This window comes from Hippopotamus amphibius, chromosome 1, assembly GCF_030028045.1.
Source record: "Hippopotamus amphibius kiboko isolate mHipAmp2 chromosome 1, mHipAmp2.hap2, whole genome shotgun sequence".
NCBI classification, from domain to species: domain Eukaryota; kingdom Metazoa; phylum Chordata; class Mammalia; order Artiodactyla; family Hippopotamidae; genus Hippopotamus; species Hippopotamus amphibius.
Window position 1 is genome coordinate 28,178,946 of NC_080186.1, and position 24,157 is coordinate 28,203,102.

General features: G+C 40.1%; 1 protein-coding gene across 12 annotated transcripts in view; it reads right to left on the reverse strand.

Moving 5' to 3' along the window:
- Positions 1 to 24,157, reverse strand: part of KIAA0319L (KIAA0319 like) — a 129,168-nt gene that overhangs the window by 69,966 nt on the left and 35,045 nt on the right. For 6 of the 12 annotated variants that reach the window (XR_009048706.1, XR_009048705.1, XM_057704903.1 and 3 more), the window contains exons 3-4: positions 7,942 to 7,997; positions 7,057 to 7,571 (exon numbers count right to left, since the gene is read on the reverse strand). Coding sequence is in view for 10 of the 12 variants with exons in the window: in XM_057704903.1 (XP_057560886.1) it covers positions 7,057 to 7,571; positions 7,942 to 7,997 (571 nt within the window). In the remaining 2 variants the exon portion in view is untranslated. The remainder of the gene's footprint in view (positions 1 to 7,056; positions 7,572 to 7,941; positions 7,998 to 24,157) is intronic. The other 6 variants (XM_057704854.1, XM_057704882.1, XM_057704862.1 and 3 more) reach the window with 1 other exon arrangement.

The window sequence follows — 24,157 nt, forward strand, 5'->3', positions numbered from 1 at the left end:
GATGTAAATTGGTACAGCCACTATAGAGAACAATATGGAGGTTCCTTAAAAAACTAAAAGCAGAGCTACCATATGATCCAGCAATCCCATTCGTGGGCATATATACCTGGAGAAAAATCATAATTCAAAAAGATACATGCACCCAAACGTTCACTGCAGCACTATTTACAATAGCCAGGACATGGAAGCAACCTAGATGTCCATCAAGAGATGAATGTATAAAGAAAATGTGGTACATATATACAATGGAAAATTACTCAGCCATAAAAAGAACAAAATAATGCCATTTGCGGCAACATGGATGGACCTAGAGATTATCATACTGAGTGAAATAAGTCAGACACAGAAAGACAAATACCAAATGATGTCGCTTATATACGGAATCTGAAAAAAATGGGTATATATGAACTTATTTACAAAACAGAAGTAGAGTCACAGATACAGAAAACAAACATTGTTACCAGGGGATGGGAGTGTGATAAACTGGGAGAATGGGATTGACATGTATTCAATATCTTATAATAAGCTATCATGGAAAAGAATTTTAAAAAGAATATAGATATATACATACATATGTATAACTGACTCACTTTGCTGCACACCTGAAACTAACATGGTAAATCAACTGTACTTCAATTAAAAAAAATAACAAAACAGATAATCAGATAAAAGAGCCAGAATATTTAGAAAACTAGAGGAGAAAGCGTGCAGTTACAGTGGAAAAAAAATACAGAAAAAGTATCATGGTTCAGGCACTAATACTTTTGAAAAAGGAAAAGCACAATAGCAGGGATTTTTGCATACCCACATACAACAAGGAAACAGGCTGACCAGTTTTTCTCTTGATGCAACAAGCCACGCATGCAAGATTAGAATGGCGGAGGGTGGGGGTGTTGAGGGAGCGCTTAGTGAATATATGCACAAAGACAGTACGGGAAGGGCCTAGGTCACTGAGGGGTAAGAAATCCACAAAGCTTGTCCAAGCCAAAGGGCTGGAAGGGGGTCGGGGGCTAAAAAATTTTGGCATCTGCTGCTCAGATAACTGAGAACGAGAATCTGGAGAAAACTAGGTCCTGAGAAATTTCAAATCTGTCAGCAAATAATAGCCAAAATAATAAATGAACCCTTGGCAAAAAATTCACAAGCCTTAAGGAGTAAAGGAAAGATTTTAAAACAAAAACCAAATGAAAGCAACTAACCAAAAAGCCTTGAAAAACAAACCAAACTGAAACAAAAATATGGATGAAGGGAAACACAACTGCCTGGGTTTCTGTCCTTGGTTATGCAAGGCTCTTCTCTGTTGCTGCCCATATCCTATGCCTCTATCTTCTGGAGAGAGGTAAATTCCGACCTTCTGTAGAGTCAACATAAGAGTCTTCCTTGGTGACAAAAGGCAGCAGAGAGGGTCCAAGGGCTTGGCTCGTTTATCCTTCTCAGTCATCTGTTCTACAGAAAGCCACTGGCTTGCAGGGGTTGAAATGCTGTAACATGAGCTAGAAATGGGAAGATGGTGCTGGTGGAAAAAGGAGCATCTCAGTCTTTCTAAAGCCAAATCTTACATGTGGGGATACCTAACTGGGCCTTCATTCCCTGGGCTCAAAGAGAACATTCCTCCTTTCACAAAGCAGGACTGGCAGCAACTAATTGCCAGTAGCTAAACGCCTTGTACTGCAAATGTTTCAGTACCCAATCAATAAGCCTTCATGCTCCTCCTGCCAACAATTCAGAGGTTCACAATACAGAAAGGATGAAGTACTTAAACCAAGCAGTACAAGCTTCTCTGTCTCTAAGTTGAGAAAGGGGAATAAACTGATGACATTCCTTTCCACTTCTGGAATTACTAAAGGTCCACAATACCTACTCTTGGATGCAATATACATGTTCAAAAGAATGAAAAATGCTACTGACAACCCCATGCCTTTGCAACTGTGCAGACATTTCACGCAAGACAAGAGTAATTTATGATATAATTTCTTCCTCCTTTGGATGCAGACTTACTTGACCTACCTTAGTGAAAACAGTACAAATTAAAATTTTAGTGCAAACTACTGCTGCTAGTCAGTCATCCCTAATTAGGAGATCTGCAGTGCCTACATTTCTCTTACTCTCCCTAGTGTATTGAGCACAAGTTTGAACTCCAAGTCCTCTCCTAAAAGAAATGCCTAGCAACTAACTATTCTGAATGTACGCAGTGATTCTACCACCCTTCCAGAGCTATCCATGGCGTTCAGGATGAGAATCAAGCTCCTAAGCATGGCACATAAGGCCAAATGTAACTTGTCTGGATCTGAAGATTTCACTCTGCCCCATTTTTCAGCAATGCTTGCAGTTCCCAACATGTGATGCCAAACTATGTAATGCCTCTGTGCAACACTGCACAAAGCCCACTCCTAGGGCTTCAAAGTTCAAGTTCAATATCCCTCTCCCCACGTCCACCCACACTCCATGTTAGACCATAAAGCCTGAGATCCTGTTCACTAGCAGCTATTTACTGCCACTCTCTATGACTGGTGAACAACAAGAAAAAAAGAACTCCCCAGCCAAAACAACTTCACGATCCTCTCTCCAGCAAACACCTGAATTTTGTAAGGCCCAAGTTTGAGTTTTTACCATCTTCCAGAAGACTGTCAGGTCTAAATCTATCATAATTCTAACTTTACTGGTCTAATTTTATTGATGGTAACTATCCTGTGGTGTGCTAGAGCCAGGTCATATGCTGACTGCATTCATCTCTAGCAACTCTGTGTTCAGCGACTTCATGCTATGCTGGTAGCCTGAAATTGGTCATGGTGGTAGTATTTACACCATGAAAATTGGCAAAGTCTACAACTCAGGGCCTGACTTTGTTTTCTGGGGGAAAATCCAATTGTGAAACATTTACCACACCACAACTGTTATCCCTACAATGATCTATACTTCCTCTCCTTTAAAACCCAACCTCCATTTTTTCTTCCAAAAATTCCACTGAATTGTCCGAAATTTCTATTCCATGATCAGAAAGTCACCTGTACACTCAGTTATTTCATGTTTTGTTCCCTATACCTCCTGCAGGGCAGGCTACATAAAGTTTCAGAATGTGGTGCAAAAATGAAAATGTGGGCTTCCGTACTCAAAAATTAAGAATTTCAAGATAATGAGAGCAGAGCACTAAAACAAGAACAAGGCCTTTCTAAGTGTGGGAACTGCATTAGGTCACATGCCCATAAAGTGATCCATGACCTCCTATTTTCTTTTTTGGCCATGCAACATGGCATGTGGGATCTTAGTTCCCCGACCAGGGATTGAACCCCTGCCCCCTGCACTGGAAGTGCAGAGTCTTAACCACTGGACCACCAGGGAAGTCCCTGACCTCCTATTCTTAATAAGCCTGCCCTCCCCTGAGGGTACCTTTTCCCATGTATCTCTGCAATATGATGGCTACTTATTCTCCCACACTTCAGGATTAAAGGTGGGTTGGTATTTTATTTGCTTCCCTTCTCAATGCCTTTGCAAATCATTACTCTTCTATCTTCTTTGTAAAAACCTCTTCTCCTTTGCTATCTTGCTGCACTATACTTCAACTCTCATCATAGCTGTCATCTCTCAACTTACTCATTACTCCTCCTACTTTACTGATGGCTTTGACATCTGGATCTCAAAATTCCTCATCACTGCAAGTCCTTGCCTCAAGAGTAAGAAGATTAAGAGGACAGACTCTGGATTGCTGGGCTCAAGTCTTGATATTACTACATACAGCTCTGTTGCCTTGGCCATGTTCTTTAACCTTTCTTTTCCTGAGTTTCCTCACTTATAAGATAAAGATGGTAATAGTAATTCATAGGATTTGCTGCATAGATTAAAAGGGTCAATTCATGTGAAGGGTTCAGAATAGCACCTGACGCAGAGCAAGCACTCAGTGAACACCAGCTACTGCTGCTATCACCTTTACTATCATCCTTATTAGAGTGTATCTCAATGTCTACATGGATAACTCATTCAATATGTTCTCTGAGCTCCTTGTCACCGATAAATTTCTTCTCCAATCTACCCCAGCAACTCTCTTCAACAGCTTCACCCTAGATCCTCTATCACCAGAACTTCTCCACCCCCAAAATCTTAAATTCAAGTATCTCACACTCTGATGACTACCTTCTGTCCTTTCAGCATATTAACCTGTCCCCCAATATCTGCTTCCCATCATCAAAGCCTCTGAATGCCAGACTCCTCTGTCAAAATCTCTGTCAGCCCCTCCTGTCTTTGACTCCTTTCCTTTCTTCTTCTATCTCTCTTTCATCCACTCTCTTGACAACAACTTCAGTTTCCACAGCCCAATTTCCTTCTGTACAAAATTGGCAAAGCTCTAATCTTGGATGAATCAAACTATCAGCCTTTACTTGATAGGGCTGAGAGCTACTAAGGAGAATCACACAACTATAATTATAAATTCATGGTCTCCATCTTCAATGCTACCCAGCAATCTTTCTATTTCCTTACCTAGTATACCATCTCCTACCCCTCACAATGGCCATTTGAGACCTTTACCACTCTCTCCAGACCTCTCATTTTCCTGCCTACTACCCACCTATCCCCACTCCACCTATCTCTGCTTCTACTTTCAATAAATGATCTATCCCACTTCAGAAAAAAACAAGAATGAGATTAGAACTACCACAATTTTCTCAATTGAACCTAAAAGTCCACCTTAGCCGCAACTATAGCCACCCATTTCTTCCTTCCTATCACAATGAAGGAGATGTCTCTCCTCCTGCTTAAGGCTAATCTTGTGCTCTGTGCTCTGGATTCTAACCCACCTGCACTATAAGGCAGTGGTTCTCAAAGTGCGGTTCCCAGACTAGCAGCATTGGCAATCTAGGAACGTGTTATAAATGCAAATTCTCAGGCCCCACTCTAAACCTACTGAATCAGGAACTTTGGCGCTTAGGTCTAGCAATATGTTTCTAACAAGACCTCCAAGTAATTCTGACACTTCTTAAAGTTCGAGAACCTCAGCTCTCAGGGAGTATTTATCATTTATCCCCTTTCCCATATCTTCAACGTCCTTAGTGGGATGGTTCCCTTGCCTGAAGAGCCTCCTACTTGATTGTTCCATACACATCTTGCACTTCTCCAGTCTATTCACCACACAGTAACATACATGATCATTTCATTCCCCGCTCAAGATAAAGCCCTCTATTTTAAGAAGGCCTCAAGGCTCTGCATACCTCTGAAGCCTCTTCTTTCTCCACTAGCTCTCCTGCTCTGCCTGCCAAACAAGACCAGTCTCTCTCAACTTCTTGATCGTGCCATGTTCTAGGGCACCTAACAAACTGGGAAATTGTTATTCCTTCTGCCTGAATTACTCTTTGCCTGCTTCTTTTCCTAACTCCTACTTCTACTTCAAGTCTCAGCTTAAACTTTCCTTATTTACAGTGGCCTAACTTTACCCCTTAGTCTCGATTAGGTGCTTGTTAGATGCTCTTGTAGCACTCTACTTATCCTCTCATAATGCGCATCAAGCTTATAATTATTTAATTATCATAAATGTGGTGTCTATTTTCCTTGCCAGAGTGTAAGCGCTATTAGCGCAGGAATCATGATCTTACTTGCTATAATATTCCTAGTACCTCGCTTTTAGTACAGGACCCTGCAGACAGTAAATGTGCAGTAAATATGTGCTGACTAACTAAGCTTTTGCATACACTGGATCTCTCTCCAGAATGTTTTTATTATCTTTAAACCCCTAGTGAAATCCTACACATCCTTCAAGAAATAAGTTAAACATCTCTGTAAAGTCTTCCCTGCACGTACACATCCCCTGCCTGCTCAAGAGGATCAGTCCTTCTTCTGTGTTCCTACTATACTGTGTAGTACATAAATTTACTCCCATCTTAATGCCTGAGTCTCCACTGGACTGTAAACTCCCTGAGGTCACAGATCACGTCTTATATCTCCAGTGTTTAGAAAAGTGCCTGACATTGATAATAAATGCCATTGATAATCAATGTTTATGGGCATGTTGAACCTAACACTGTATCTCTAATATTGCACTGAAAGGTTTTTTTCTTAATATTAAATCTGGGTTCCAATTCTAGTGTTGCTATTCATTAGCTACACGATAAAATTGTTTAACCTCTTTGGGCCTCAGTTTCCTCATTAGTAAAATGGAATTAATAATACGAGGGTGAGTCAAAAATTATCTGCACTCGGGTTATATTAAAATTTCTGTAAATTCTACAGTCAGGGTCTGGATAATTTTTGACCCACCCTCGTACATATGTGGAAATATTGCTATGAAAATTCAACAAAATGACCTAATACAATGATTAGCACACACAGTGCCTGGCATGTAGTAGCCTCCTCACTCTGGCTTCAACTTGATAGAGACAACTAGGACAAAACAAATACAAAAATAAGTCACAGCAATCAAGGGAGAATGAGCACAGAGTGAGTCATTCCTTTTAATCATCTGCCCAGGAAGATCAACAATGAAGAAATATAATAAGCAGAATAAACTATACTGGTGGTATCTCCATTGGCAGACAAAACTTGGTAAGAAGTCACCTGAGACCTCTTTGCTAACGGCCACATCCAGCTCCGCAGCCCGGCAGGTCAGGTCTTAATCTGCAGTACCAGGCATGGTTACTTCAGGCTGGAATAGAAACTACCTCATAAGGAACGTGTTTACAGGCAGGAGATGGGGGAGGAGGAGGAGAACCTGACTGCAACCACATCAGTTAAGTGTTTTGCAATCTGGCAGAAAACACTGCAGAATCGTTGGTGGAGACTAACACCCACACAACTGCACTTACCTGTGGCCAAGAACCAGCTCAGACTAGATAATGAGCAGCTTTCTGCTTTTACCAAAACAATGGTCAGACTTGCATGGAATGAACATCTCTAAGGTCAAACTACCCTTGAACATGTGGGCGGCACCTACTAAGATGATACCAAGCAGCTTTATACCGACACTCCTCAGACTATAAGTGCTGCCCACAAGCACCAGCTTCAGAGCTCAAGTATGCCAAATGTAAAAGCAGATTAAACAGTTTCTGTGCTCCTTATTCATAACACACTTACCTCTGCAGAGCTAGTGTCATTCAGATCACCTCGTTCATTCATTTTTGAAGGCTGTGTCACTGTAGCTACTTCTTCACTGGGACTCTCTCTCTTCCGAAGCTTCCTGATTAAGCTCTGCTGGTCAATGGAAGATAAAGTGGGTCTGAGTGGAGTTCTAGGTGGGCTCTGTCTCCTCCAAGATACCCTGCTCCAACCTAGCCTCAGAATATGTGGTACATCATCTTCAGGTAGAAAGTTCAGATCATCTGCAATCTGGAATTTTTTAAAAAACACCAGCATAGAATTGGAAGAGTCTGTCCTAAAAGCCTGGCAGCTCTGGGGCCTGCTGCAGTCTGCCTGAATGCACATCCCTTCTAACCACCAAAAGGCATGACAGGCAGAGTCCTGGCAGCAGGCAACCCAACATGACTTGAGAGAGGGGGTTCCTTCAAGAAGCCGGAGGTGATTTTCTCCCCCAGATCTCAGGCCAACTCCAAATTGTGTCTTCGCCTGCTGGCACCTGCTCTCCTTGGCATCTAAAAACAAAGAATGAAAACATTTTAAAATGAAATGAAAATAGAGACTACAGCTCTGTTAAGAGTTCTGAATACCAACAACATTTGAGGCTATTTTGAAGACGGGTTTTTAAGAGGGTGGGAAAGCTGTCTAGTAAGTGGAATAGAAGACACAAAAGAGAGAGTTTTTTGGCTCAGGATATTTTAGCTCGTAGAAGTACTGCTAGACATTCATCGCTGGCTCCCCTCTTCAATGAGTCCCTTACATGTAGATCTTTGACACAGAACTCTAGTTTATGAAACAGAAAAACAAAACAAAACAAAAGAGCTCTTCTGCTAGAAGTGTACTGAAGGACGGGGGCATAGTCCCACCATTTGACCTCGTACTCACCTCCAAGGCATTTCTCAGGGACAGTATGAAGATTATGGGGCCAGAAGAGCAGGTAGCTGAAGAAGACAGAGTATTCCCCCACTGAACCGGTAGCAACACAAACTGAGTACTCTTGACCTACTGCAGGTGTCATATTCATCCATTTTCTAATCAATGGTTCGCCAAAGTGAGGTGGTTTTGCATATCATAGCATCAACCAGAGCAGTAGTCAAGCTTACCAAAAATTTTAATCAGGAGAGGTATTCTGCTAGAATGAACTTCCTAATGATAGGCCATGTCATAATAAGAAATAAAGGAATAGAAGTACAACAGTGACCTACTGTGGTTAACCTAGATAACAAGGTCCAAAATTCTAGCTAATGTTGCTTATGGATAAACTTTTGAACCACTGAATTTTTTCAGACATGTAATGATTTTCCTGAAATATCACCTCATTTCTGTTTTCTTAGATGAAATAAAGTCAGAGCATGTTATAAATTAAAGTTTTTACACAGAGTTCATTTAAAGGTCTTAGTTATATAGGTATCTGTAACCAACTATGGTCAGGGTTACACAGGGTCAGAACCAGGGTGAGGCAAGGGAGATGCCTTGGGCACAAGTTTTAAGGAAGTGCTCACTATTAGAGTCATGTAAGTGCAGGGTTGGCTTTCCCCAACCTTTTTTTAAAAAATATTTATTTATTTGGTTGCATTGGGTTTTAGTTGCGGCATGTGGGATCTAGTTCCCTGACCAGGGATCGAACCCGGGCCCCCTGCATTGGGAGTGCTGGGTCTTAGCCACTGGACCACCAGGGAAGTCCCAGCTTACCCCCACCCTGAGAGTGAGTGTTTCCTGAAATTTCATACCCTAGGTACCTCTTTCTTCACCCTAGCCCTAGCCCTAGCCCTGGGATTATAACATAAAATACAGTGTAGAACTACATATAGAAAATATGTAGTAAAATCAAACCACTGAAGAGATGGATAGTCATGTCTGCATGTACACATAACTGAAAAGGGCTATGAATGACAAAAGCAACAACTGGATAATCCACCAAAGCCATCGTGACTTCCAGGAAATACTTACTAAATGTGGACACTAGTCAACTGAGAGAGAAGAAAAAAACAGGCAGGCTTCTGGATCATGGAGTTAAGCACTACAGAAGCCAATCTGCCATTGTTCTTTAAAAGAAAAGAGAGAAACATGGGTACCAACCTAACATTAAACAAGACAATTTAGAGGCCAGGAAAAAAAAGAACTTCCTTAAGAAAAGATGAATAAATAGAAACTATGAAAAAAATGAAGTTACCAAAAGGTATAGAAATGCCCCTCATTTCCTCATCCACCTCCCTACACAATAACCAATGGTATGAATCTTGGAAACAGCTGAGTGTACAGAGTTTGTTGAAATCAGTAAATTGTTACACAAGAACTACTGTCAATTACCTTTATATCAACTTTCCATCAGGCTTCCCTGGTGGTGCAGTGGTTAAGAATCCGCCTGCCGGGACTTCCCTGGCGGCGCAGTGGTTAAGCATCCTCCTGCCAATGCAGGGGACACGGGTTCGAGCCCTGGGCCAGGAAGATCCCACATGCTGTGGGGCAACTAAACCTGTGCACTGCAAATACTGAGCCTGTGTGCCACAACTACTGAAGCCCGCACGCCTCATAGCCTGTGCTCCACAACAAGAGAGGCCTCCACAATGAGAAGCCCACACATTGCAATGAAGAGTAGCCCCCACTTGCCACAACTAGAGAAAGCCCATGCACAGCAATGAAGACCCAATGGAGCCAATAAATAAGTAAATAAATAAATTAAAAAAAAAAAAAAAAAAAGAATCCGCCTGCCAATGCAGGGGACACTGATTTGAGACCTGATCCGGGAAGATCCCACATGCCTCGGAGCAACTAAGCCTGTGTGCTGCAGCTACTGAGCCCACGAGCCACAACTACTGAAGCCCGCACACCTAGAGCCCATACTCTGCAACAAGAAAAGCCACTGCAATGAGAAGCCTGTGCACCACAACAAAGAATAGCCTCTGCTCTCCAAAACTAGAGAAAGACCGTGCAGCAGCAATGAAGACCCAACACAGCCAATAAATAATTAATCTTAAAAAAAGAAGAAAAAGAAAAGTCTAAAATCAATGATCTAGAAAGGCACAGAGGGAGAATGCCATATGATGACAGAAGCAGAGATTGAAATGATACAGCTGCATGCCAAGGAAAGTCAAGGATTGACAGTGACCACCAGAAGACACAGGTTCTATCCCTGGGCTGGGAAGATCCTATATGATGTGGAGCAACTAAGACCATGCGCCACAACTACTGAGCCTGTGCTCTAGAGCCTGGGAGCCACAGCTACTGAGCCCGCGTGCCTATAGCTCATGCTCTGCAACAAGAGAAGCCACCGCAGTGAGAGGCCCACACACTGCAATGAAGAGTAGCCCCCTCTCGCCACAACTAGAGAAAACTCATATGCAGTAACAAAGATGCAACGCAGACAAAAATAAATAAATAAATAATAAAATAAATCTTTAAAAAAAAGAATGTGTGACAGCCATTATGAGCAGCTCATTTCTTTTAATCACCATAAAATTCACATACGAAAACAACCTTATACATGTGTTGGATGTGGGAAATTCTTTAAGAAGCACTCAACAATTATTAATCATTAAAGAATTCATTCTAGAGAGAAACCCTATAAATGCAATGCATGTGGAAAAGCTTTCAAAAAGAACTCTATCCTTTTAGGTCATCAGAGAATTCAGATCAGTCAAAAACCCTTACAAATGTAAAGACTATTAGAAAGTCTTTGCTCAGGAGGTAGTCCTTACTCATCATGAGAGAATATATACCAGAGAAAGGCCTTTTATATGTAATGAATGAGGGAAAGCTTTCAGGGATAACTCAACTGTGCTGGAACACAAGAAAACCCATACTGATGAGAAACCATACTGGTATAATGAATGCAGAAAAGCCTTTAGGAAGAGCTCAACTCTTATAGTCATCAAAGAACACATACAGGAGAGAAACTCTATCACTGAACTAAATGTGGGAAATCTTTCAAGTATACATCCTTTGCTGGACATCAGAAGACTCATAGTGGAAATAAACCCTATGACGTAATGACCGTGGGAAAGCCCATATGAAGAACACAGTTCTTAGCGGACATCAGAGAATCCACACCAGGGAAAAGTCTTATAAACAAAATTAATATGGGAAGACTTTTCCCCAAAGGTCAGCCCTTAAACAACATAAGAAAATTCATAACAAAGAGAGCCACAAAATGTAGTTAATGTGGTAAATCATATATAAGCAGCTTATTCCTTCTGAGCATCAAAGAGAAGACATTCAATAAATTATACACCTCACAAAAATATTGTGTACCTCTATCCTGGAGAACTTCCCACTTGTGAGGATTTCATTATAGTATAGTTTGTACTGGTAAAATATTTGAAGAACCTACTAAACATCTATCGATATAGAAATAGTTACTACAGAACACTATACAGCAAGTGAAAAGAATTAGGTAGAGTTCTATATGCAGCCAAAGAAATATCCCCATGATATCTTGTTAAGTTAAAAAAGATTTGCTCTCTCATCAACTGAGGATCAAAGACAGTAAGGATGGAATTGAGGTTGCTTCTGTCTTCTTCCAAATACGTTTCATCATGCTTTCTCCAAGTCCTAATAGCATGGGGTTCTCCAGATGATCCTCAGCCTGCCAAAAGCTACAGACAATAAATGTACAACACTCCAAATTCAGAGGATACAAGTCAAGGTCTTCAAGGGCTTCCTCATTATTCTTTTCTCTCATGGCCACAAGAATGGGCTTTCAAGTTCTGCAATTTGACCAATATCTACTCAGGGAATGAGATGCCCAATTCTATTTCTTAGAGGTATGCCCAATCTCTCCTAGTGATTGTCTTTTATCATCCCTAAAAACTGGCTATGCTACTAGTAAGTAGCTCCTACTTTCTTCTATAGTTGAGAAGAAGGGACAGATGCAAGGGGGATTTTTAATAGCCTCTTACCATTTTCGGTACACTCTGCCCACCTGCACTGCCAAGACAATCTGACTTTTCTACCTACCCTCAAGTCTCTTTTTATTCTCTAGGGAGAGAGTGGTGGAGTAATCATTGGTAAGCTCTGTGGAGAGAAATCTGGCCACCATTATGGGTTGCTCATTGGAATTCTCTTTAGAATATAAAGCACTAGGAGTATGTTGTAAGTTTAATTTACAGTGAGCTTTAACTGCAATTTCAAAATATCAGAAAATGTCACATTCTATATCATTTATAATGACGCTACAGTTTAAGCTTCTTTTCTCATAAGAACTGGCTGTATTTCCTTTCTGTCCTTGATTTCTCTGAGAATAGTATTAAAATAAACCAACTACTTACTTTACCAAAAAAAAAAAAAAAAAAAAGCAAGTTGCAGAAAATGTACATATTATGGTCTTATTTGTATTTTTTAAAATGAAGCTTTTTAAAAAAAAATTTTATAAAATGAAGCTTTTTTGTTTGTAGATATGTGCATTCAAAAAGATTTGGAAAAACAAAGGTCAAACTTTAACAGGAAAAAAAACAATGATCTTATGCTTTCATCATACAAGACAGAAAAAAAAGAGTAAATTATATCCAAAATAAGCAGAGAAAGTAAAAGATAAAGACAACAGTAACCATGGAAACAGAAAACAAACAAAAAACAATAGAAAAATCAATGAAATCAAAATTTCGTTGTCTGGAATGTCAATAAAATTGATAAAGGTCTAGTCAGACTGATGACAGAAAAAAAGAGAGAAGTCACAAATTGACAATATCAGGAATGAAAGAAGGTTATCATTACTGATTCATTAAACCAGGGGAGCCAACTATGGCCCAAGGGCCAACTCCAGCTGCTGACTATTATTGTAAATAAAGTCTCACTGGAACATAGTCACACTCATTTATTTATGTATTATTTATCACTGCTTCTGTTCTAATGACAGAGTTAAGCAGCTGCAACAGTTATCTTAAGACCAATAAAGCCTATAATAACTTACCATCTAGCCCTTAAGAAAGTTTGCCAACCCCTGTGTAAGAGAACATACTTTTGTTTAACTTACTATTTCTTACTGAGTAGAGCCTAAATTTAGATGTTAACTTATAGAAGATTGATAAGTTCCAAATGACTTTGATTTTTATAGGGATGCAAATTATTTGTCTGGTATAAAAGATAACCTCAAAGCTTTAACTAATAAGGTGCCCTTACTTCCCATCTAGCTATTATCCTTATCTCCTCATTCATTCACCCATTCAACAATGTTTTTTTAAGCTTTTTTTTTTTTTTGGCTGCACTGAGCGGCATATGGGATTGGGATCTTAGTTCCCTGACCAGGGATTAAACCCACATCCCCTGCAGTGGAAGCACAGAGTCTTAACCACTGGACCGCCAGGGAAGTCCCCAATAAATATTATTGAGCATTTGTTTCATGCTAGGCATTTCCTTGATGGAGCTTATAATTTAGATGGGTGAGACAGTAATTAAATAGACATAGTAAATGTAGAACTGCAAACTAATGTAAGTGCTATGAAGGAAAGAAATTCAGTCTTTACAGAATAAAGGTAGCTAATTTTGGAACTTATTTATCAAATATATTATCATATGTGTGACATGATATCAAAGATAATTACTGTACATTGTTTGAAATGAAAAATACTGGAAATAACTTATACATCCCTTAACAGAGAACTGGTTAAATAAACTAAAGATTTATGCAGTTGCTGGGATGGATAAGGCCACTCTCCATAGTCCTGATACGAAATGATATCCAGGAAACATTAAAACATTATGTGGAAAAAAAAAGGTGCATAGCAGTGTGTATAGTATGCTATGATTTGTGAGGGGGGGGGAAAGAATACAATTTTGTGTGTGTGTGTGTGTGTGTGTGCATAAGACTATTTTTGAGAAGAATATTCAAGAAACTGGCATGGTTGCATTTAGGAGGGGAAACTAGGTAGCTGTGAGACTTGTTTATTCACTAAATACTCTTTTATACCTTTTGAGTTTGTACACTGTATATGTATTATATTTGGAAAAATACATTTTAAAAATATTAAACAAAATTTTCAATGGCTTCACTCCCTTGAATGAATCAAAATCCTCAACATAACCTAAAAAGATTTTGTATGATCTGGACCCTGCCTACCTTTCTAGCCCCACCTTGTATGATGCTCTCCCTCCTTCATCATGTTCTACCACCAGCCTTCATTCATCTCTCAAATGGACCACGCTCCCTCTCCTAACTGGGCTTTGCACACGCCCCCACTATTTGGAATTTTCTTGCCTCCCTTCTTTAATCAGTTAACTCCTCATACAAGGTCGCAGTTCAACCATCATTTCCTCAGAGAAGCCTCCACGCTAAGACAGGTCTCTCTCTAGTGCACCCTTTGGGCCCTGTTGCCTCTCTCCTTCAAAGTAATTATAGCACTTATAAAGTTACACTTATTTGTGTGATCATCTGTTCAATGTCTTTCCCCCACAACTTCACCATAAGCTCCAGGTGGAGAGGACCATGTCCAGCTTTTTTCTCCCCTCAGCACTGTATCTCCAATTCTAGCACAGGACTCAGCACATTACATTGTAGGTGATCAAAAACCCTTTCTGAATGAATGCACAAATAAATGCATGTATGCATGAAGGAAGTATTGACAGAATGAACAAACAAATGAACTGTCAGGTGGCCAGGTTAGGAAACCAGGTGGCTAGGTATTGAGAGAGTCATACTGAAGGTATCCAGGCTGATGGCAGGACTTTGAAAAGAGACGAGGCCTATGTGCCAAAATAAATGAGAGAGGGTGAATGACGGTTGGTAGATGAGTAATGACTAGGGGTAAGAAGTGTTATAAACCTCAGAAAGAAGTTTTCACCTGAAAGTGGAGGAGTAATGTTAAAGAAGTGACAGTGAGGAGTCAGCTCCACCTCCAAGCTCAGAGGTACATGGGATATGGGAGAATGAGCAACCACTGCCTGCAGGCTCGAGAGAGAAGTACAGATTTCTCCAAGGGAAAGCCAGTTCTCAGAACAGTCTCTCTATCCAATATCCTGACTAACGAGTTAGAGTATTGAGAGGGTTTAGTAACACAATGGATTCTCGTCACCCCTAAAAAGTCAGGAAGGGAGAGGTGGTAAGTGCCAGTGAGTTGAAAAGCACACATTTATATGGGAATGTCAAATCAGACTCACACAAATCATAATGGTTAAGGCACTTCATAGCAAGAAAAAAAGATGGAAAAATATGATGAGGAACTGATGACAGGATGGCTGCCTATCCATCCTTGGTATAAAATGGTGACAGCTTTGAGGCAAGTCATGGAGGATGTCTTACCAATGGAATGCAGGGGAGAGCGGAACACATTTAGACGCCAGAGAAATGGTCAAGGGGATTTATGGAGATTACAAGGTCCAAGAGAAGGTAGCAAAAAATTCAAATTCCCTGGTTGTTACTAGCAGCTCTGGTTAAATTCAGATCTTGAAAGAGGAGGAGATAAAAGCAGGTGGGGGGAGCTACAAAACTGGTTTGTCCTGCAAAGGCCTCCTTTTGCTTCCATGGCTCCCCAAAGAGTGTCACATAAGCTATACAACTATCCGGTAGTATAAAAGAGAAATGTTTCAGGGACTTCCCTGATGGCACAGTGGTTAAGAATCTGCCTGCCAACGCAGGGGATATGGGTTTGATCCCTGCTCCGGGAAGATCCCACATACCGCAGAGCAACTAAGCCCATGTGCCACAATTACTGAGCCTGCGCTCTGGAGCCCACGAGCCACAACTATCGAGCCCATGTGCCACAACTACTGAAGCCTGCGCGCCTAGAGCCTGTGCTCAGCAACAAGAGAAGACACTGCAATGAGAAGCCTGCGCACCGCAACAAAGAGTAGCCTCCCACTCCTGCAACTAGAGAAAGCCCACGTGCAGCAACAAAGACCCAACACAGCCAATATATAAAATAAAAATAAATTAAAAAAAAAAAGAAAAATATTTCATACCCCAAACACTCTCCCTGCTTTGTGAGGTGACCTGGAAGCCTCAGTCAGCGATCTCAACCACTACTCTAGGCTGGAGAGAACATGTTCAGCGAGGGAAGGAACTACCTGCAGGTTCATACAGGATGTTCCAGACTCTCCCTACTTCACTTACACCTATCGATTTCCGTATTCTTAAAAGTATTACTAAGGCTTAGTAATGGGTAAGATCTCTGATTCTTGTGAGTCTTATCTGACAATTTGATCCTCTGTATTAGCTCAAAGGAATAGAGCCTGGGAGAGAACAGATGGCCAGAAGCACTGACACATATCTTCAACAGTGACCAGGAGTAACTGATGAGGAACTGATGACAGGTGAGGTGGGGAAGGTCAGCTGGCTTTAGTGTTGCTAAAAAAATTAACCCCAATAGTTCCCAATAAGGGGAGGAGGTACTCTGATCTGTTAGTTCATATGTTCAGTTAGTGGGAATTTGAGGGGCTTTTTATTAAATGTTATTTAATGTCGCTCCATTGTGTGTTCAATAACAAAAATGGGGGGGGGGGGGCAGTTCTTTTTCATCCATTCAGTGGATCATAATTCTTCCCCTTAGATGGTTAAAAGATTGTTAATCATCTTACATGGTTAAGAGACAAGGGTTCTAGTTTCAGCTCTAGATCCATCATTTACTAGTAATTTAACCTCTGAAAAGTAATTTAACCTGAGATTCAATTTTCATTGTTTTCATTATTGTTACTCTTGAGAAAAAGGATTCATCAGAGGAGGAAGCAGGGAAGCACTGGTAGAGTCAATATTGGATTCTAGAAGTAACTTGGATAAAAGGTAAGATGAAAATAAACTCCAATTTTAGATCAGTTCCTCTCCTGCCCACGCTGCCACAGCCTGGCTCTGCTCCCAGGGCCCAAACAAAAGTAATATTAAGTCCTTTAAAAAAGGGCTTACAGTTGGTAGAACCTTAGATTGAAAACCCTCTGGGAAAGTCTAGAACTCACTGTTGGTAGGAGCACATAGAAAGCTTACCCAGGGTGAAAACAGGAAGACAGAGTCAATCCCTTTCTTTCTAAAGTCATGACAAAGCAGAGAATACAAGTCTCTCATATGAATTACCAGGAGGAGCCACAAAACAGGAGCCTCTGGAACTAGCAATGCTTACTTAACACTACCACCTCTCAAAAGACAGAATTCTAATAAGTCTGGCACAAAATCTAAACCAGGTTTCATAATTCCAAGCAGCAGAGTAGAAAAGTCTATAGAATATAAGAATTATTGCCAGAAGGACATTCATCAAATACTTTTAGAAAGCTGTGAACAACTCTGGAAATGTTTAGAAACAGTGCTGTTGCCTCCGGCATTCTTAAATCTCAGGTAACGAGCTTGACTTCTCCAGCTAACTGGCTGGCAACCAAGAAGGAAGTAGAGACAAAATGCCTGCTATCTTGGGAACTATACCATTAAGCTCTTTTGGGAATTCATACTTTAATCAAAGTCATCAAATAGTATCCCAATGGAAGGGCTGAGATGGTGGGAATAGGAGTAGAGAGAATGCCCCACTGGTATTATTTGGAAAAAAAGAGTAGCTGATAAATTCTCCTGGGAACTGAGGGGGAGAGAGGGGTAAAGAGGGAACCAAGTTTCTGTGGAAAACTATACACGAGTAGGATATTTTACAGGCAAAATCTGCTAACTGGAAGTTAGTATTTCCATTGATTATGAATACAGGCAACAAACCACAGTAGTATCAGATGTGTGACTTTATCAATAAGGGAAACCACAGATGTTCTCGTGTTCCAACTGTCATATCTCAAAATATTTCATTTCAAAATTACATCAAAATTACAGTAGTTATCGGGGGCTTCCCTGGTGGTGCAGTGGTTAAGAATCTGCCTGCCAATGCAGGGGACACAGGTTCGAGTCCCGGACTGGGAAGATCCCACATGCCGCAGAGGAACTAAGCCCATGTGCCACAACTACTGAGCCTGTGCTCCAGAGCCCACGAGCCACAACTACTGAAGCCCGCACCTAGAGCCTGTGCTCCACAACAAGAGAAGCTACAACAATGAGAAGCCCGCACACCACAACAAAGAATAGCCCCCGCTTGCCACAACTAGAGAAAGCCAGCTCACAGGAATGAAGACCCAACGCAGCCAATAAATAAATAAATAAATAAATAAATAAATAAATAAATAAATAAATAAAATTTATATAAAAAAATTACAGTAGTTATCAGACCTAAAGCTACATCTTTTTTGTTTTTACTACAGCACACATATTACTATATCACAAATTAGGCCTTTGAACATTTTGCTAACTGTATATTACAAATTAGGTTTTCTCTATTTTCATTAACTTTTTTTTTATTGGAGTATAATTGCTTTACAATGTTGTGTTAGTTTCTTCTGTACAATGAAGTGAATCAGCTATACGCATACATATATTCCCTCCCTCCCACCCCTCCCCATCCCACGTATCTGGGTTATCACGGAGCACTGAGCTGAGATCCCTGTGCTACACAGCAGGTTCCCACTAGCTATCTATCTTACACATGATAGTGTATATATGTCAATGCTAATCTCCCAATTTGTCCCACTCTCCCCGTCCCCCCCGCCACCACCATGTCCACATGTCCATTCTCTACATCTGCATCTCTACTCCTGCCCTGCAAATAGGTTCAGCTGTACCATTTTTCTAGACTCCACATACATGCGTTAATATATGTTATCAGACTGTAGGTCCATCCATACCTCTACAAAAGCCCCAATTTCGCTCCTTTTTACAGCTGAGTAATATTCCATTGTATATATGTACCACATCTTCTTTATCCATTCATCTGTCATTGGACATTTAGGTTGTTTCCATGTCCTGGCTATTGTAAACAGTGCTGCAATGAACACTGGGGTGCAAGTGTCCTTTTGAATTATGGTTTTCTCAGGGTATGTTACATATGCCCAGTAGCGGGATTTCTGGGTCATATGGCAGTTCTATTTTTAATATTTTAAAGAACCTCCATATTGTTCTCCACAGTGGCTGTATCAATTTACATTCCCACCAACTATGCAAGAGGGTTCCCTTTTCTCCACATCCTCTCCAGTATTTGTCTGTAGAGTTTTTGGTGATGGCCACTCTGACTAATGTGAAGTGATACCTCATTGTAGTTTTGATTTGCATTTCTCTAATAATTAGCGATGTTGAACAACTTTTCATGTGCCTCTTGGCCATCTGTATGTCTTCCTTGAAGAAATGTCTATTTAGGTCTTCTGCCTAATTTTTGATTGGGTTGTTTGTTTTTTTGATATTGAGTTCCAGGGGCTGTTTACATATTTTGGAAATTAATCCCCTGCCAGTCACTTCGTTTGCAAATATTTTCTCCCATTCTGAGGGTTGTCTTTTTGTCTTGTTTATGGTTTCCTTTGCTGTGCAAAAGCTTTTAAGTTGAATTAGGTCCCTCCCATTTGTTTATTTTTGTTTTTATTTTCATTAGGAGGTGGGTCAAAAAAGATCTTGCTGTGGTGTATGTCAAAGTGTGTTTTTCCTATGTTTTCCTCTAAGAGTTTTACAGTGTCTGGACTTACATTTAGGTCTTTAATCCATTTTGAGTTTATTTTTGTGTATGGTGTTAGGAAGTGTTCCAATTTCATTCTTTTACATGTAGCTGTCCAGTTTTCCCAGTATCACTTATTGAAGAGGCTGTCTTTTCTCCACTGTATGTTCTTGCCTCCTTTGTCATCATAGATTAGGTGTGTAGGTTTATCTCTGGGCTTTCTATCCTGTTCCATTGATCTATATTTCTGTTTTTGTTCCAGCACCATACTGTCTTGATTACTGTAGCTTTGTAGTATACTCTGAAGTCGGGGCGCCTGATTCCTCCAGCTCCCTTTTTCTTTCTCAAGATTGCTTTGGCTATTCGAGGTCTTTTGTGTTTCCATACAAATCACAAAAATTTTTGTTCTAATTCTGTGAAGAATGCCTCTAGTAATCTGATAAGATTGCACTGAATCTGTAGATTGCTTTGGGTAGTATAGTCATTATCACAATATTGACTCTTCCAACCCAAGAACATGGTATATCTCTCCATCTGTTTTGTGTCATCTTTGATTTCTGTCATCAATGTTTTATAGTTTTCTGAGAACAGGTCTTTTACCTCCTGAGGTAGGTTTATTCCTAGGTATTTTATTCTTTTTATTGTGATGGTAAATGGGATTGTTTCCTTAATTTCTCTTTCTGATCTTTCATTGTTAGTATATAGGAATGTAAGAAATTTCTGTGCATTAATTTTGTATGCTGCAACTTTACCAAATTCATTGATGAGCTGTAGTAGTTTTCTGGTGGCATCTTTAGGATTTTCTATGTATAGTATCATGTCATCTGCAAACAGTGACAGTTTTACTTCTTCCAATTTGGATTCCTTTTGTTTCTTTTTCTTCTCTTATTGCCATGGCTAGGACTTCCAAAACTATGTTGAATAAGAGTGGCAAGAGTGGATATCCTTGTCTTATTCTTGATCTTAGAGGAAATGCTTTCAGTTTTTCACCATTGAGAATGTTTGTTGAGGTAGCTTCCCTCTTTGCCAACTTTCTGGAGAATTTTTATCATAAACGGGTACTGATTTTTTTTTTTTGGGTGTACTGGGTCTTTGTTGCTGCACATGGGCTTTTCTCTAGTTGTGGCAAGCAGGGGCTACTCTTTGTTGTGGTGTGTGGACTTCTCAGTGTGGTGGCTTCTCTTGTTGTGGAGTATGGGCTCTAGGCATGTGGGCTTCAATAGCTGTGGCTTGCAGGCTCTCGAGCTCAGGCTCAGTAGTTGTGGTGCACAGGCTTAGTTGCTCCACAGCATGTGGGATCTTCCTGGGCCAGGGATTGAACCTGTGTCCTCTGCATTGGCAGGCTGATTCTTAAATAGGTGTGGAATTTTGTCAAAAGCTTTTTCTGCATCTATTGAGATGATCATATGGTTTTTCTTTAATTTGTTAATATGGTGTATCACATTGATGGGTTTGCATATATTGAAGAATCCCTGCATTCCTGGGATAAATTCCACTTAATCATGCTGTATGATCCTCTTAATGTGTTGCTGGATTCTGTTTGTGAGCATTTTGCTGAGGATTTTTGCATCTATGTTCATCAGTGACATTGGTCTGTAATTTTCTTTTTTGTGTGATATCTTTGTCTGTTTTTGGTATCAGGGTTATGCTGGCCTCATAGAACAAGTTTAGAAGTGTTCCTCCCTCTACAATTTTTTGGAAGAGTTTGAGAAGGATAGGTGTTAGCTCTTCTCTAAATTTTTGATAGAATTCACCTGTGAAGTCATCTTGCACTTACTTTTAACATTCATTGAAACTAAAATTCTTTTCTTGAAATCTCACAATTTTGTAATATGGTCAAGAATCCATTCAAAGCTTTCCTTTGATAATTATACTGGCAATGAATTATCACCATGCAGCAAGGCAAAAGCTTTAAATTTGGTGCTTCAGGCAGTGATTGAACTATGGCTCCACACCATCTGTCTTCCTGAAGCTATCATCAGAAGTATGCATTCTCTCAGGAGCAGCAGGTCTCAGCCAATACGGCTGCCATACGAAAATGAGACAAGCAGGCATATTATCAATACCAAAAACAACTCACAGGAACTGTTCAAAAACAAACCACCTCAGGGGGCAGCCTCCACCTTCCTTTTGACTATCAGCATGTCTGTCACCTGCACACCCACTAACAAACAAATACAAAAATGGTTCCATGCTACTCTCCACATCAGTTCGCTCCTGTGGGGGATTAGCATATTCAGAAAGGAAGGCAGAGGAGGTAACTAAATCCTCTGAAGGGCACAATCAGGTATTATGAAGTTTAGGAAAACCCAGGGTAATAACCATTGCCCTCTCTCTTCCTTTTCAAAAGGGCCAATACTTTTTTCCCCAACTGTATACAAGTTAGATTGAAAGGCAGTAGTCTCACAAAGTAGTCCTTAGAAAAGAAAATAATTACTATTATTGCCTTTGCTGTGTGCCTAGCTTTGTTAAGAGCACAGTTTGTTAAATGTTATGGTTTAGGTGATTTTCTGGAACTAAACTATTGCTAAAGAATAATCAATAGGGGACTTCCTAGGTGGCGCAGTGGTAAAGAATCCGCCTGCCAATGCAGGGGACACGGGTTCGAGCCCTGCCCTGGGAAGATTTCACATGCCATGGAGCAACTAAGCCCATGTGCCACAACTATAAAAAAAAAAAAAAAGAGTCAATAGGCTTTGAGTCCATATTCTAAGTCCTTTCCCTTGACTGGAACGTTTCCATTTTTCCCGAAGACCATTCTGATCAAAGACAAACACTCTGTGGAACTAGCTGCCCACCAGGTACCTTTCAGCCACTATTCACATTAACTCTTGATTGTCTGCTATATGGAAACACAAGCTTCCAAGGACTCAATCACAAAACCTGACCCTTTTAGCACTTCACTAGTTAAGAATACTTAGAAGAGTAAGTTCTCTTCTGTAAGACTGTCAATAAAGAAGCCTCAAAGGTTCTGGATTGCGGCAAACTGCTGAGGAGAAAAACAGTACCATAACATCTCCTTAAAAGAGGGCAATATTTACAGGCAAAAGAGCGGGGGTATGTTCTTTTAATCTACCTATAACTGCATTTTACAGGTTAAAGGATCTATGAAAACCACCCTCATTTAATTTTGGTTTAATAAGAAAATACATCCAGCTTCCAAGGTGAGGTTGGAGGTTCATACAGAACCCTCAGAAAATTATGTTAAAAATTTTATATCCAGAAGAAAATCCCATATCATGATTAATACCCTTATTCCATCTCACCCCATCTTTTGACCACCACCCCACAAATCTGGTTAAGGCTTTGGCCTCTGAAATAAGACTGCCTGGGTTTTAATATCAATCCAGTCAACTTACTAGCTGTGTCATCTTGGGTCAAATTTCTTGATTTCTTCATGTGTAAAAATAGGAATGATAACAGGGTTATATGTGATATAAAAGGAGATAAGCTATGCAAAGTACTTAACACAATGCCTGGCATTTAGTTGAAGCTCAGTAATAACAGCTGTCATTACTTTTGTTGTTGTTACACTTCATTTTAGCTCAGGCACCACTTCTTCCAGAAAGTCTTCCTTGAAACCTTCACCCAAGATTCCTCTCATCTGCATATCCTACATATACCTCTACCACAGCCTTTCTCTCACTGGATCATATTTGTTTGTCTACCTTACACACTCTGCCGTCTTTAAGTACTAGGGTTGTATCCTATATGTCCGTATTTGCTGGCCCAGCAAAGTGCTTTGCACATAGTAGGCATTCAAAGAATTATCTGTTAATTTTTAAAGTTTACCCAATAGTCAAATAAATTTGCTTTTTTTTTAGACTAATAAAATCTGGCAAAAAATATCAGTTCCAATATGGAATTACTTAAGTTTTAGTCAGATTCTTAATGTTATTTCATTACTTTGGCTAAGAGAAGAAAAGGACAGGAGAGAAAAGCAAAGTTCCCAGTTTACTAGGAAATGAGAAAGAGCTTTTTGAATCAAATTGAGGAGAGCACTGAATGGGAGGTATGATAAGAGATGTGCAAAATGAGAAACTAAAGAAAGGCCAAATGGATTAAAAAGAGATAACAGAATCTAACATAACCAGCTAGGAAACAGCCTCTCCTGCCTAAACACTGAACTGAAAAATCTTTTCAAATCACAAAGCAATCTTTCCTCATGAAAGGACCAACCAACTTTTAGTTCCCTGAGCTATCTATTTCAGACCACTCCACTTCACTCAAAGGCAAGATAGGCTTTCACCATGGAACTTGCAGAACAAAGCAACGGTGGAGAATAGTTCCCCGTTTACCTAGGCAAATAGTCATCCATCACTGATGACATCTAGATCCATTCAATACTCCTTCTCCTGAGTAATGATGAAAAGGAAAAGAAAAAAACACATCTAAGTTCTGGTCACCTAGATGAAAAATGGAAATCAGCCTAACCCCATTCTAATGCCTTTAGTTTCTACCTGATACTTACTAATAAATCAAAAGTTTGCACTAATTGTATATGGTTGCTATGAACTTTCAAGAGACCTATCTGTTAAGGTTTAGTTCAAAGTCATTTTCACAACCAAGTCATAAGTGAGAGTACTAATCAAAACACTGGTATAGCTGAAAATAGCTCTTCTACATAAAGTCACCTGCTCATAAATGAGCCAGTCATCAAGGGCTTTATAATATTT